Genomic DNA, 14,932 nt, shown 5'->3' on the forward strand with positions numbered 1-14,932 from the left:
CGCCCCTCCCCTCTCCTTTCCGAGGAGCCCCCGGCTCAGCTCTGGAGTTGGGGCAGCGCTAGGGGCAGCAAGAGTCCGAGATCAGGATTCTGCCCTCGAGGCGCCCGGGCGGGGATGGGAGAATGGCAATGAAGTGCACGGGGCCGGTCCCAGCTTAGCAAAGAGGCCTCGTCATCTACAGCCCCTCCAATCTCGAGTCGCGCGGCCCCAGAGATGGGGGCGCCTCGGCCCTGCACACTGCCCCCCCCATCCTCCACCCCCGGCACCCAGGGGTAAAGCAAGTCCTGGAGAGGGGGTCGGGGGAGTGAGGGCGTCCCCTCCCCTCTCGGGGCGGAGCCTGGCGCTCCCCGGGCCTGGGGGGGACCCCCCGAGGGGAGGGCCAACGCCGCGGGGCGTCTCCCTCGCAGGCCCGCCCGCCCCTCCGGCCGCCTCTGCCGCCGCGCGCCGCAGCAGCGCCGCCTTCCCTGCGCAGTCGGTGTCTCGGCGTGGCTGGGTGAGTGGGGGCTGCTCCGGTCGGGGCCGGCGACGCGGGGAGGGATCATTCCCGCAGTCGGGGACCACGTCCAGGGCTTCCCCCAGCGCCGCTGCTGCACGCACCCCCGGGGCATCTGGCCACCCCGCCGGCTGCGCCGGGGACTCCCACGGGGAACGGGGCGCTCTCCAGGGTGCTGACCGCCGAGGGGGGCCACCGCACCCGGGAACCCCGGGTCGGCCGCCCAGCGCGCCCCCTCCAGGAGTGGGCAGGCTCCGAGCGCTCTCCCCGCGCGGAAGGGCTCGCGGGCGGCTCAGGGCCAGAGCCAGGGAGGGGATGGGTGGGTGGGAGAAATTGGAGGGGTCCCCGGGATGGCTGTCTCAGGTTGAGCTGGGGGTTCTTTCCATTTTGGGGCCCCGGGGGCTCCGCAGAACCCCAGAGTCTTCCGATGAGGAGGTGGGGCTGCGAGGGTGGGAGTGAAGAGGACGCGCAGGAGGAGCTCCCCTGGCCAGCACGTCTCTCTCCCCACCGCCCTGGTGACCCAGTTCCTTGGCCCTTGAGTCCGGGAGTAGAGGGGGGTGGACACACTCCCTCGCCCCAGCATATGCAGTCACTCCCCATGATTGTTCAGTGGAATCTTCAGCCAGGGGGAAACAGGCTGATGGCGACAGGAGGGACATGGGTTCGTGGGCACGCAGGTGCCCCCAATGGCCAGTCGGGCACATTCCCCTTGCACTAACTGGTCACATCAGCGCATGAACATCTGATGTACAGGCACGACAGAGACACAAGGGAGACCCAGGCTATGTGGGCACACGAGTGTTCTCACGCCCGCACTCAACCATATGTGCACGGGACCCAGGCACCCTCTAGGAACCCCCTCTGCCTGCTCACTCACTGCTTGGAGTATGAGCCTGGTTGGGGATCCCTGGCACACACCCTTACATCCCTGTTGGGGACTGCCTGAGCCAGCCTCTTGCACTGAAGGGATTTGGGGAACAGAAGATGGGTGAGTGTTGGGGAGAGTCAGTTAGGCTGGGGTTCTCAGTGACAGAGGTGGGAGAAAGCCTGGAGTTCCTTCTTCCGGGATCTGGCAGCACCCCAAAGAAAGAAAGATGGCAGGGGTGCCTGGAGGTCCCACGTGTGGCTGGCCATGTGAGAGGTGTCGGCATGCGAGTGGGCATGTGATGGTGTGTGAGACATGTGGGGTCGTGGGCTGCTGTGTCTTGCTGCCTGGGGTGTGGGGGTTGTGCGTGGTGCCCTGTGTCAGGGTTGTGGAGCTGGAGGAGAGGCTGTCATGTGTGCAGGGGTGGGGAAGGGGGGTCCAGAGCCCAGTGGATGGGGTGTGGGCTGCTGTGTGTGTGACAGGGTTACAGTGGTATGTGTCAGCCTTGTTTGCACAGGGCCATGCGTGTCTCGGGTGCATCTGGGCATACGTCAGTCGTTTTTATTTATTTAACACTGACGTAGCGCTTACCTGTGCAGGCATGTCTCTTAAGTACCGCGCACGCATCTACCTACTGAATCCCCATCACGAGCCTATGGGTTCAGTACTGTTATTAGTGTCCCCTCCCCTCCCCTCATTACAGCTGTGGCACAGAGCATGTAAGGGACTTACCCAAGGTCACACAGCTGCTAAAAGACAGTCTAGGGGATTCTGGTCCTGGTGATCTGGCTCCAGAACCCAGGCCAACACTGCTTCCATACTGTCTCTTGTCAGGCACACCTGTGGCCCTGGAAGCAGGGCAGTGTCTGGGCCACAGGTGTGTTTTGTGGTGAGCAGGTGTGTGGGAGGCAGAGAGGGAGCAGTGATGGGGAAAGGGGGAGAGGTCCCTGTGCCCTTCCTGTGCCATCCCTGGGGGGGTCACCCCATTGTGCCATGGCAGGGCAACCTGACTGCCTAAATCTGATTTTACATGTGAAAAACGGGGGGTACTCCCTCAACACCTGCTTGAGAGGTAGCAATGATGTATGCTTGTGCAGGCTCCCTAGCTGGCACCACGAGGGGTCTCAGCGGGTGTGAGCCTTCCTCCCTTCCATCCTCTCCAGCTGTGATCCCAGGGAGCAGCCAGCGCTAGGGAGGCCTGGTGGAGATTGTCCCAGAGGCAGGACACCTGGGTGCAGGCTCTGTGACCCTGGGCCAGGTCTAAGGAGAGGCTGTGTGTGTGTGTTTGTGTGTGTGTGTGTGTGTGCGTGTGTGTATGTGTATGAGAGAGAGAGAGAGACAGAGAAAGAGAGACAGAGAGAGAGAGATCTGCAGTGGGGCTGAGTGACCAGCAGGACCTGATGGGCTCCTCTGTGTCCCTTGACCCTCTTGGGGACCCAGGTGGGACTTGGCTCAGTGGCCATGGGCAAGCAGAACAGCAAGCTGCGGCCCGAGATGCTGCAGGACCTGCGGGAGAACACGGAGTTTTCGGAGCTGGAGCTGCAGGAATGGTACAAGGGTTTCCTCAAGGACTGTCCCACGGGCATCCTCAACGTGGACGAGTTCAAGAAGATCTATGCCAACTTCTTCCCCTATGGCGACGCCTCCAAGTTCGCCGAGCACGTCTTCCGCACCTTTGACACCAACAGCGATGGCACGATCGACTTCCGGGAGTTCATCATCGCGCTCAGCGTGACCTCACGTGGCCGCCTGGAGCAGAAGCTCATGTGGGCCTTCAGCATGTACGACCTGGACGGCAACGGCTACATCAGCCGCGAGGAGATGCTGGAGATTGTGCAGGTGGGCCTGGGGGCTTGTAGCCGCCACTCCTTTTAATCCTCCTCTCCAGAGGCACGTGGGGTAGGTGCAATTCCTATAATCCCGTTGAAGTTCTTTAGTAGAAAAAAAAATCATTGTGGACTTAAAGCAAAGTTGGGAAAACTCTCAGCTCCCTTTGACCAGTCACAGGTGAGCAGCTCGTCACTGTGGCTTGGTCCCCTTGGTGTGTGTGCGTGCCAACCGCTGTGGGGGATGCTTTGCTCTGAACACGGAGCCTTTACCCCTGAATATACAGGATGTGTTTCTTAAGAATCAGGGCGTTCTCTTACATAACCTGTAATGTGATTATTGAAGAGCAATTAGCATTGAAACAATGCAGTTGTCTCATTTAGATATGCCGGCTCTGCCAAGTGTCTCCATCATGTTTTTTTTCTCCCCTCTGGTTAGGGTCATGGGCTGTGTTTTCTTATCATGTCTTGTTTGGTCCCTTTGATCTGGAAAAGTCCTCAGCTTTTCTTTGCGTCTCCTAACTTGGCTTTCTGTAGAGGACAAGCCAGGGTTGTTTTCTCCATCCTCTGGTGCTGAGAGGGGTAAGGCATGCCCATGGCCACACAGCCTGTGAGTGGGCAGACTGGCTCCACTGTCCACGTGACTTCTGGATACCCAGCCACCTTCCAGCTAACTGATCTGGGGTCCACTGAGGCAGGAACTTACAGCCAGGTGCTCATTGCCTCCTTTCGGCCACCCCATGAGGTTCAGAGAGGTGGAATGATCTTCCCAAAGTCACACAGCATGTAAGCAGAGTCAAAATCAGACCATCATATAGAACAATTTTTGAAATATTAATTAATTAATTTATTTTTTATTGGAAAGGCAGAGAAAAAGAAATACAGAGAGATCCATCTGCTTTAACTCCCCAAGTGGCCACAACAGCCATAGCTGAGCTGATTCAAACCCAGGAGCCAGGAGCTTCCTCCAGGTCTCCCACATGACAAGCAGGGGGCTGGAAGGGAAGTGGCATAGCCAGGATATGAACTGGCGCCCATCTGAGCTCCTAGTGGATGCAAGGCGAGGATTTAGTTACTAGGCTATAATGTCAGACTCAAACACTAATTTGTTTTTATGTACTTGAAAGGTGGAATGATAGAAAGAATGAGAGAGATCTTGCATCTGCTGGAGTTCCGCTCAGATGCCCCGGTAGCTGTGCCAGGTCAAAGCCAGGAGCGAGGAACACTAACTCCATCTTATGTGGGCCGCAGAACCTGCATACCCGCTGCCTTCCAGGTGTGCATTCGCCGGAAGCCAGAAGGGAAGCAGAGGCAGAACTCAATGCCAGGCACTCTGACATGGGATGCCAGCATCGCAAGCCATGGCCTACCCTGCTGGGTTGTATCCCAGCACGCACTGCATCCTCCTGTGATGGCTCTGGGTGCTCAGTCAGGAGTGCTGACTTCCAGTTCAGAGCTGGAGCTGACCCTACCTCTTGGCTGGGGCCAGAGATGCTGACCTGATGAGAGGTAGGGACCTGACTTCAATCCCTGTGCAGCACACAGGCGCTTGCTCAGAGGTCCTTCTAGGCCCTGCCCTGTAGACCAGCAGCCCAGCCCTGAGGACAGCCTGGCCTTGGGCCCTGCTGACTTGTTGAGCAAACTGTCCACCAGGTGCCTGCATGTTTCCTCACCTGTGGAGTGGAGGCTGTTGGGCCTCGAAGCGGGACAGGACATGCAGCTGGCACTGGGCCAGTGCTGGTGCCCCTCAGTGATTTCTGCCACCTCCCCCCCGTCTTTGCAGTCACAGGATGTCCTTTCTGGCCACTCTCTGAAGGGCCCCTGCGTGTTCCTGCCTCACAGCTGAGCCAAGTTCTTGGCCCCTTCTCTTCTGCATTGAGCAGGTGTAGGCCAGGAAGCCTCCATGATCCTCGTTATGTCCCATGGGCCAAATATTAGCTTCAGTGGTTGGCTGCGGGGGTGGCAGGTAGCTCTGGGTTTGCTGATGGGAGCAGCAGGGCACCTCCCATTGGGTGAGGGCTGCACCAGGAGACCCTGTGGCCTGCTGGAACCATCATGCCAGCCCCTTCCATGGGCCCCTCTGAGACCCCTGTGTGGCTGCTGTCTGCTCCCTGGTCTCTGGTCTCCTTGCTGGCAGCCCAGGAGCCCCCAGACAGTCGGAGCAGACAGCACTCTGCCAACTGCAGGACCTGATTAATGGCGAGGCGGCTCTGGAGACAATGGGAGCCAGCATCAAGTCCGAACAATGAATTAAGAGGCCCAGGAGAAGGGCTGTCGCCAGGGGAGGGGACAGTAGCTGCTCGGTCCTTCTCAGGAGCTGGCCCTGGGCTGGCAGTGGGCATCTTGGGTCGGGAGAGGTTGGGTCTCTAGGTGCCTTTGCTCTGGTAAGAGAGAAATGTGCAGTGACTGGGGGCAAAGGTGACATGTGGAGGGATGGGGGTGAGGGGACTGAGTAGATAGGGGGAACCTCATGACCCCATGGACATAACAGGAGCTGCTGTTTAGGGATGGCTGTTGTAGCCAGCCACTACTCATACATGGACGCATGAGTCCTCTTACACAGTGCTCAGGAGGGAGGTGCAATTATGGATGGGGCCACCGAGGCCCATGGAGGTCAAGTGGCTGTGCAGGACTGGGACTTGATGTGGGATGCTGTGCGCACAACTCCTGCCCTACCCTCCATCTCTCTCTCCATCCAACTTATTTCCTTTCTGGAAAATGGGTGCATCTAAAGGACTTGGCGCTGAGCAAGCATCGTCTACCAGGTGGCCAAGCGGGTTGTCCAGGCCAAAGCTGGCCATGCAGACAGGCCCATGGTGCCCGTTGTGACAGAATCACCCCACTGGTGGAGAGGCCAGTAGCAAGCAGATGGTGTCCTGAATGTCAGGGGTGGATGGCTTGGACATGGAGCTTGGGGCAGTTGGTCTCTAAACAGGGGTGTCCCTCAGGTGCTGACCACAGGTGCCCGGTTCTTGGATCAGTCCTACCAAGATAGAAGTACTGCAAGAGTGGTGGTGGTGGTGGGGTGGGTCAGAGAAGGCCTCTCCAAGAAAGCCTCGTGTAAAGTGAGCCCCAAGGAGGAGTGGGCGGCAGCAGAAGGAGCGTGGGGCAGCCTCCAGAAGGGGCTCTCTGGGTCTGGCGGGAGGCCTGAGCCTGATGGAGTGCGGGGGCGGCTTGCTGGGCTGCGGACGTGGCCGTGGAGATCTGTACTTGCAAAAAGCTCAGAGAGACAGCATGTGGGGGACGGACCCCAGGAAAGCGGCTGGAAGAGACCAGCGCGGGGGCTGAGATGGGATCCGGCAGGGGAAGTTTATAGGATGGGAGATGAGAGGCTTCCTGGAGGAGGTGTTGGTCTGATAAAGCTGGGAGACCAATGCGACCGACAGATCCGGTCCTTGGTCTCACTCAGCCCATTCCTCAGGCCAAGCCGCGCGTGCTTCCCAGGGTCATGTAAGCTTCTCCTTCGGGTCTCCTCGGGAATTCCCTCTGCCCAGCAGGGAACAGGTTGTCCTCGCCCCGCAGCGGATGCCAATTTGCATTCGTTTGCATAATGTTCCCGCCCCCTCTGGGTTCCTCCTGCCTCCAGCCCCGGACGCGGCCCTGCGCCCTCTGCCGGCCGCAAGCAGCACAGCAAGCCCAGTGCCACCCCTTGGGCCCAGGTCCTGGGTGGGTGCGGCGAATCTGCACCCACTAGGCACCTCGTCCCGGGCACGATCAGTCTGGCGTCCTAGACTCCCCACATCTCTGCCGACCCCCTTCTCCAGCTTCCACACCGCAGGCCCGCTCGTGCAAAGCGGCTTCTGCCAGCAGAACTCTCCAAAAGCCCATTTGCAGCCCCCTCCCCTGCAGAAGCCTCCCGGACTCCCAGCTGCAAACACGTCTTGGGTAGGGGGCTCAGACGGGCTCCTCTGACTCCTACCTTCTCCTCTCGCCCCCCTCCCCCCCCCCCCCAGGCCATTTACAAGATGGTTTCGTCTGTGATGAAGATGCCTGAGGACGAGTCGACCCCGGAGAAGAGGACCGAGAAGATCTTCCGCCAGATGGACACGAACAACGATGGTGAGCGGGTGGGCCGGGCTCCCCTCCCCTGCCCCTCTGCACGACGCGTCCTGGGTCGCGGTTGCTGCCGCAGCCGACATCCTCATCACGTTCCTCTGGTCCCCAGGCAAGCTTTCCCTGGAGGAGTTCATCCGCGGGGCCAAGAGCGACCCGTCCATCGTGCGCCTGCTGCAGTGCGACCCGAGCAGCGCCTCCCAGTTCTGAGAGCCGGCAGCCCGAGTCCCCTGCTTCCTGCATTCCCGGCTTCCTTCTCCTTGTGTCTGTCCAGGCGCTAGACGGGGGGCTAGACGCAGAATGGGGTCTGCAGGCCTGCCGTGGGGCCGGGGGGGGGGGGAGCTCTGGCAGAGGGAGTTCTGCAGCCCCCTTCCCGGGGTCCAAGCATCAGAAAGAGAGAGGGAGAGACAGAGAGAGAGAGCCAGCACAAGCAGCGGGCTCCTTTACTTGAATCAGCTGGCCCCTGTCTCCCCACAGCAAGGTCCTGTCCACCCACCGCAGCTAGGCTCCCCGCTAGCTTGCTGGTCTCTCAGCTGGGCAGAAGAGAGCCCTGTGTAGGGGAGGTGGGGAGAGCGGGATTCCAAAGGGATTCCAGGGTGTTCTGTGGGGTTGGGTTGGGGAGAGCAATGAGGGGCCTGGGAAAAAGCTTGCTTAACACATCCTACCCTGCCTGCAAGGGGGTCTCACCCCTTTCCTGGGGGGTAGCTCTCCTGCCTGGGGCTGCCCTGGGATCCCAGCCCACCTGGGCTGCAGGCTCCAGCGTACCCCGCCTTGTCCCAGCACGTGGATGAGAACAGGCAGCCACACATAGCTCCAGGACCCCTGTCTGTCACCCTCCTGCAGTGCAAACACAGCCCCACAGGCAGCTGGGCACCGGCACCTTAGCCCATGTGGAGAGCTGCACAGCCCCCTGGCCGAGCCCCGCCCCCAGCCCCCTACCCCGTGCATGCAACTACTTGGAGCATCTGTGTCCTTTTTAATAACTTCACAATAAAGTCTTGTCTCAGTGCAGTGGGTTGGGTGGCCGGGAGCAGGCCCCACACTCTGGGGTCTCCCTGGAAGGCTCTAGGACACCTGGCCTGGTCCCCCTTCGTGTGGACATGGGTGCAGCAACTGCAGGGCCCAGGCAAGGCGTTGGCTCTCAGAGGGTCAGTGGCACAGACGGGGTACTGCTCAGCAGATCCTGGCCCTCGGTAGGCTCCACGTTCTCCTGCACCTGCAGAGACACCCAAACTGCCAAGTCTATGGGGATCTAGGCCAGGGTCTCCTCTGAGGTGAGGTGTGGGGAGGGATCTCTGAGGGTAAATGGGGCCAGTACTAGGACCCAGGGGTGGTGCTAGGTGGAGCCCTGCTGCCCCTTGCCCTCCCTCCAGACCCTTCCCTGGCCCAAGAAAGCCTTGACCTTGCCTGACCCTCCATGCACTGCCCCTCCCCGCTCCTGCCCTGCTTTGGTCCCAATTTGGGAGGTGGGGCCTCATCTAGAATGATGGGGAGTCAGGACCACCATGGGGGGGGGACTCACCGCGTAGTGCCTGCTTCTCCCCCACCAGGGCTTCAGTTCTAGCAGTTGGTGGGTAAGCTGAGAGCAGCGCACGGCAAACACGCTCTCAGCCACACACAGGATGAGCGCGATACCCCAGAGGCACAGGCTGGAGCTCTGTGGAACCACGGAAGCCGACATGAGTGGGCTCCGTGGGCCCTTGCCCACCGCCACCTTCCCCCTGCCATGTAGCACCTGGATAGTGCCTGGCCCCAGCGGAGGCACTCACGTAAATGCGTGTGGGGTCAAAGGGACAGTCGGGGGACAGTGCCAGTACTTCAGGTTTCCCAAAAGTGCAGGCAGCCAGCAGGGCCCGGCCCTGGGTGGCAAAGGTCACAGCGATGGAGGCCAAGAGGCCCAGGGCGCAGGTCAGAGAGAGGAGAGCGCAGGTCACACTGGAACTGAATGCTGCCCAGCGCTGCGGGAGGGAGGTTGCACTGGTCAGGGGATGCAGGGCTGGGACCCCACAGCCGGCCCAGGCCCTTGCTGCACGGTGCCTTGCCCCCTCCTCCCTCTCCCCCTGCTCAGCCTTGCCTGAGCCCCCAGGGGTGCCACATACCAGAGGGGTGCTGGGGAGGTAGCGTGACAACACGATGGCTGCAATGCCAGCTGTGATGACCTGGAGGGGAGCAGGTGGCAGGTGGGGCGGTCAGGACCACCTGGAGAGAGCCCAGGTCCTGGCACCCCAAGTGTGGGCCTCGCTTCCATCCCCACTGAGGCACTGGACTGGCCCTGGAAGGACATTTCCAGAGCATGGTTTGTCCCTGCCCACCCCCTCTTCTGTGACTCCCTACTGCCAAGCTGTTGAGTCTGAGTCAGGGCCTATGGCTCCCACCTGCCTGCAGACGCACTCTGGGGAGCATGCCCATCCCAGGGTGTACGGGCGCAGCTCCCTGGAGTGAAAAAGGTCGGGAAGGAAAGCAAGTGGCAAGAAACTGTTAAAGGAAAACAAACCAGGCTGTGTTATGGCATACAGCCCCAAATCCTGGCAAGAGCATGGCGGGCTGCCCCAGGATGCCCCTGCCTGCCAGCCCTGCCCATTCTCAGCCAGGCTTGCCAGAGCAGCCCAGCAGCTGCTTTCTGGCCAGCCCAGCTTCCTCCTTAGGGACCAGGCCTGTGATGGAGCCGTGGAGGCTGGCCCAGCCATGGCATTTTTTTTTTTAAAGATTTATTTATTTTTATTAGAAAGTAAAATTTATAGAGGGAGCAGAGACAAAGAGAAAGATCCTCCGTCCACTTGTTCACTCCCCACATGGTCACAATGGAGTTGAACTGATCTGAAGCCAGGAGCCAGGAATGTCCTCCAAGTCTCCCACGTGGGTGCAGGGTCCCAAGGCCCTAGGCTATCTTCCACTACTTTCTCAGGCCACAAGCCTGGGAAGTGGAGCAATCGGGATACAAACCAGCACCCATATCGGATCCAGCGCATGCAAGGCAAAGACTTTAGCCACTAGGCTACTGTTCCAGGCTCCCAGCCATGGCTTCGGTTCACTGAGCCAAATGCCTCAGCTTCTCTGGGCCTGGTCCTGCTGCTGCTTTGCTGGCTGCGCCCTTGGGTCAGCCACAGGCAGGCTCGGTTGAGGGCTGCTTCCTAGCACCAGGAGGTTGGGTAAATGTTGGGTCTCTATTCTGCCCTGGGAGAGAGAGGTGGTGATGGGTGAGCCATGGGCAAACACCTGAGGGAGGCCGAGACGAGGCTGTCCCACCTCGGTGGGTCTCCTGCCCCTCAGACAGGTGCAGTGGTTCAAGGACACTGCCCTACCCCCTCTCCCCCCCGACACCCCCCCTGTCCTCACAGACCTCAGCCTTGGGGCCAAGCAGGGGGCCGGGGACAGGCATTTTGCTCCAAGCATGGACATCAGGCAGGGATGCTACCCAGGGCTCATGGCTGCCTCTGCTGACCAGCAGGATAGAGCTTTGCAACTCGACAGTACCACCCTCCTTTCTTTATGCTTGTATCTGCCGGGCCTGGCCAGCCAGTCATAGCTGCTGTGTATGGAGCAGTGAGTACAGAGTAGCCCTCCCTGCTGAGCTCCTGCCGGATGCATCTGCTCAGCTCTGCATCTGTAGAAGAGATCCCAACTTTGCACACTGCCACACCTTTGCACCTGCCAGGCCCCATGACCTGGGATGCCGTCCCAGCTTCCTTTCCTACCTGTTGGCCCCAGCCTGCCTCTTCCCCTAGTTATGCTCACTGCAGCTCAGCTGTGAACTCCTATTGGCCCATCAGTGCCCAGCTCAGAGACCCTCCCACCCCTGTGAGACCTTCCCAGACCCCACCCTTCCCCCAAACTGACCTAGTGTTCCTTCTGCCCTCTGTCCAACTTGAATATTTCTCTATGTTTGGAGCACTAACTATGTGTTACGCATGGCGCACTTTATGCAGATGATCGTATTCAGTACTCATCGGAACCTTCTCAGGTGGACACCATTTCCATCCCCGTTTTATAGATGAACAGATTGAGACAGAGTTTTGGAGGGATGGGTACAGTTCGACACAGTGGTAGAGCAGGGGTTAGTGCTTGGGGCTCTCTGCTTAGTTGCCCCGGGGCCCTGGTGAGTACTCATGGAAGACCTCTCAAACCTTTCCCGCCTACCCACCACCCTACCATCTTGCCACCTTGGTCGTACCACAATGGCACAGGTGACTGAGAGAATGTTGACCACGCAGTACTGCAGAGCCACAGCATCATGGGGGGCGACCACGTGGCGCAGCACCGTGCCATGGAGCAGTGCAGCCGTGACGAAGCTCACGTGGCCCAGCACCACCAGCACCAGGCCCGTCTTCATCAGCACCTTCCGGAAGTCCCCCACACTCAGGGCACCTATGGGGACAGTCAGGGCCCTGGGTTGGCTTATCCTGCTGGGCAGAGGAGGAACCCAAAGCCCGGGCAGCATGGAGGAATGCTGGGTCCTAGGCCTGCATCTGGACGCCACAGGGGCCTGTCCCTAGTCCACTCTGAGCCTCCCCTCCCTTATCCATGGTCACAGGGAGGGTCCTTCACCCCCACCCCGAACCTCTAGTCCAGCAGGCAGGTACCAAGCTGAGGCTGCGATAGGGATTGGCATACAGAAGCCACTCAGTGCTCCAGACTGAACCACCAGAAGCTGGGTGACCCGGGGCAAGGCACTCAAGCCTCTGAATCTCCATCTATAAGATGGCAAGAAACTCCACCTGTCTCTCCGTGGGGAAGGAGGGTCCCTGAACACGGACGGGCAGTGGGAACCACCCTGGGGGTACTGGGAAAAGTAAGTCGCCTTGGTATATGTGTGTGTGTGGAAGGGGGTGCTGGGTAGGGACAAGAGGGGAAGCTGGAGTTCAAAGATATTGCTGCTTAGGTTCAAGTTCCACCCAAGGGGTCAGGTGCCTGCCCAGAACCTCCTGTGCCTGTCCCAGTATCCTCAGGGACGGGGAGTCCTCCATGGGCAGCACAGACTATTCCAGAGCTGCTTTCTGGAAATTACCCCAGGGGTCCTGGCTTTGCACTCACCAGCTCCTGACCCCACAGCCCCCCACTCCAGCCAGCTCTGTGAGATGGCTGTGGCCAGCCTCCAGAACTAAACAGCACCTCCTTCAGTCTCCCCACCTTTCTTGTAGCTTTTAAGCAATAAAAGAAAGAAACCATTAACCCAGATGTTCCCAGACACACTCCCCAGATAGCAGGGAGGGCTGTGGTCACTCCCTGGCCTGCTGTGCACCTGTCCCTGGCACCTCTGGCCCCAGATTTTCCACTGGCTGGTCACGGCCCTCCTGGGACCGGAGCAGGTGCAGCAGAGGTCAGGCAGATGCGCTGACAGGCACTGTGGAACTAGAATGGTGTCTTGAAGATTAACTGCTGGCCCAGCAGGATGGATCACACAGCTCCATCCCTGGGGCTGGGTGTCACCTTGCCTCACCCACCTACCTGCCTGGTAGCAGAGACACCACCTGGCTTGGGGCTGGGCTGAAGAACAAGAGTAGCAGCCCAGGACCAAGACACTGGTGACAGACCAGAGGTAAACACCATTGGGGGTCCATGTCTGCAGCACTGGACGGAGAGCCTCAGGGCAGTCAGGGAGAACTGGGCATGGTGGCTGGTCCTTGTCCTCTTGGGTGCTCACTGCACAGTCAGAGCAGCTTTTGGAAGTAGCTGTTCCTGTCCCCATACTACCCATGAGGAAAGGGTGGCCTTCAGGTCTGGACAGTGGGCACTCTCTGGGCCCGCTTGAGCACAGGGCAGCCTCACTGTGGCAGGGAGAACACCCATGGGGTGGACTCCTCTGGCCAGATCCTGCTGGCCGAGCCCTTTCCCCCTGCTGACTGCCCAGGGCAAGCAGGACAAACTGAGAACCCAAGCTTGGGTCCCCTCTCTAGCACTGCTTCTTCCACCTGCGTGTGGGGTGACAGGGGCCCTCCCCAAGAAAGCTGTGGCAAGGTGTCAACATGCTGGGACCTGTCTGTCCTCCTCCCACCCTCTCACTGCTAGGGAAACTGAGGCCCAGGGAGGAAAACTTGCTCCGGCGGCCCTGGACTCTTCGGGTTTGGACTCCCAACACAGTGCTCTGCCCCCTGCAGAAGGGACTGGGGTGAGCTGTAGTGCCGCCCCCCACCCAGCTGGCCCACCGCCGCTCACCGAAGTGCAGGCCCATGTCTCCAGTGCTCGGGTCGCCAGCCGGCTTCAGCGGGGCTCCTGGGGCTGCGGGCCGCCGCGGGGTCCCGCTTGCATCCTCGCTGCCCGCCGCCTGGGAGCCTGGCTGAGCGCGCCGCGCCCACGGCCCGCCCCCTTTCCCGTCACCCCGCGGGCGGGCGGCCCCTTTGCATCCCTGGCCGGTCGGACCGGCTGGGCAGCCTGGGGCCTGCGGCTGAGTCATGGCTCTCGGCCCGCCCTCGGAATGCGCTGGGGATCCTCGCAGGCGCTGCCAGGCCATCCATCCCCACTGCGGTTATGCCCATTTCTCAGACGGAAGCGGAGGTCCAGAGGAGTCGTGATCGATTGCCCGGACCAGGGAGTGAAGTGAGGGCTTCCGTGTGCGGGCCAGCTGGGGTTGTCACGACGTGGTGGGTGATGAGGAGTGGAAAAAGTCGCCTGGTGAAGGTGTTGTAGGGTTTTTTTGACCCCCCAACACCGCTGCAACCTCAATTCTTGTCTCGCAGGAAAGAAGAATTTTCGTGCGGGCACAGTTTAGTTTTAAAGCAAGATTTATTAGAGAACTTGAGAAAGGAGACTCCCGTCCTAGTGACGGGAGGGGGCTCTGAGGTGGAAAGGACCCTTAACCCTGCCATAGTGGCAGGAGGAAAAGTGAAAAGACCCGTATTAATGGTGGAGAATGCATCTTTTAAAGGTTTACTTCAAAGGGGATCCCCAAGGACAAAAGGAAATTCCTGGTCCCCCTGGTATCTGGCTTTGGGGCAAAAGACCAGACAGGTGTCAGACATTGGACATTCCTGGCCTTGGGAATAAGAGTACTACTTCCTCTAGTCCTCTTTTCAATGATAAGGAGATCAGCCTGAGGCCCTCCCACACAATGGCCAGAGATGCTTCAGGTGGGGAATTGATATGCTAATGTCACCCTTGTCCCTTGGAAGAGACTTGCTCTAGTGAATCTAGGACATGGTGGGGGATTTTATATTTGAGAAAAAAATGACTTGGGGACCCAGAATACCCTAACTGCCTACTACCCAGTGTAACTCCTCTCACAAAGGTTACAGATGGGGAGGGGCCACCAAGAGGATGGGCCACCAGGGCCTGCCCTTGGCCTGCTGTGTCTACTCAGGCCAGACACTTCCCCTGCCTGACCTGGCTGTTTTGTTTTTCATGCTGAACCTTACCCTACCTTGTCTTGCAAACTTCCTGACCCCTAAGGCTAGGGTGAGCCAAAAATGTTGATAAGGGCACTCGTGTCTTCCTGTGCTAAGTGTGTAGAAGCAGCAGGGTGTGCAACGGGAGCTGTCCTGCTCTGGCTTCCCAGGCTCCTCCTGTGTGCCCGGGTGGACCTTTGTCTCAGCCTTCTCATGCCTGCCCGCTGGGGTTCGCAGGGTCTACTCGTACCCCAAGACCACTCAGCTAGAAGTGGTTGGAATAACCAGTACCTGCTTCCCAGCCTGGTCTCCATGCCCATGTTCTCAGGGCTCTGAAGGTCCTGGGGGGCACATACTGTGGAAGGTGGTGGCAGCA

At 59.6% G+C, this 14,932-nt stretch overlaps 2 protein-coding genes across 2 annotated transcripts; one reads left to right on the forward strand and one right to left on the reverse strand.

The window, feature by feature from the left end:
• The first annotated feature begins 412 nt into the window (after positions 1-412).
• On the forward strand, positions 413-7,639 carry HPCA (hippocalcin). The gene is made up of 4 exons (XM_004591609.2): positions 413-493; positions 2,799-3,197; positions 7,138-7,243; positions 7,350-7,639. Exons 2-4 carry the CDS (start codon positions 2,820-2,822, stop codon positions 7,445-7,447), a joined length of 582 nt encoding a protein of 193 aa, XP_004591666.1. The 5' UTR covers positions 413-493; positions 2,799-2,819; the 3' UTR covers positions 7,448-7,639.
• A 556-nt stretch (positions 7,640-8,195) lies between these two features.
• Positions 8,196-13,643, reverse strand: TMEM54 (transmembrane protein 54). The gene is made up of 6 exons (XM_058660828.1): positions 13,391-13,643; positions 11,409-11,602; positions 9,337-9,396; positions 9,007-9,195; positions 8,760-8,894; positions 8,196-8,453 (listed from the first exon to the last, which is right to left on the reverse strand). Exons 1-6 carry the CDS (start codon positions 13,626-13,628, stop codon positions 8,379-8,381), a joined length of 891 nt encoding a protein of 296 aa, XP_058516811.1. The 5' UTR covers positions 13,629-13,643; the 3' UTR covers positions 8,196-8,378.
• Between the last annotated feature and the right edge of the window lie 1,289 nt (positions 13,644-14,932).

Source organism: Ochotona princeps, chromosome 2, assembly GCF_030435755.1.
Source record: "Ochotona princeps isolate mOchPri1 chromosome 2, mOchPri1.hap1, whole genome shotgun sequence".
In the NCBI taxonomy this organism is placed as follows: domain Eukaryota; kingdom Metazoa; phylum Chordata; class Mammalia; order Lagomorpha; family Ochotonidae; genus Ochotona; species Ochotona princeps.

What these genes read in the sequence shown, in the direction of transcription:
- TMEM54 (XM_058660828.1), bottom strand. Translation starts at nt 13,628, where the DNA reads ATGACTCAGCCGCAGGCCCCAGGCTGCCCAGCCGGTCCGACCGGCCAG. An exon ending in TTGACCCCACACGCATTTAC is followed by an intron (nt 8,895 to 9,006) that starts GTGAGTGCCTCC and finishes GTGGTTCCACAG; the next exon opens with AGCTCCAGCCTGTGCCTCTG. An exon ending in GGAGAAGCAGGCACTACGCG is followed by an intron (nt 8,454 to 8,759) that starts GTGAGTCCCCCC and finishes GTGTCTCTGCAG; the next exon opens with GTGCAGGAGAACGTGGAGCC.
- HPCA (XM_004591609.2), top strand. Translation starts at nt 2,820, where the DNA reads ATGGGCAAGCAGAACAGCAAGCTGCGGCCCGAGATGCTGCAGGACCTG. An exon ending in AGATGCTGGAGATTGTGCAG is followed by an intron (nt 3,198 to 7,137) that starts GTGGGCCTGGGG and finishes CCCCCCCCCCAG; the next exon opens with GCCATTTACAAGATGGTTTC. An exon ending in GATGGACACGAACAACGATG is followed by an intron (nt 7,244 to 7,349) that starts GTGAGCGGGTGG and finishes TCTGGTCCCCAG; the next exon opens with GCAAGCTTTCCCTGGAGGAG.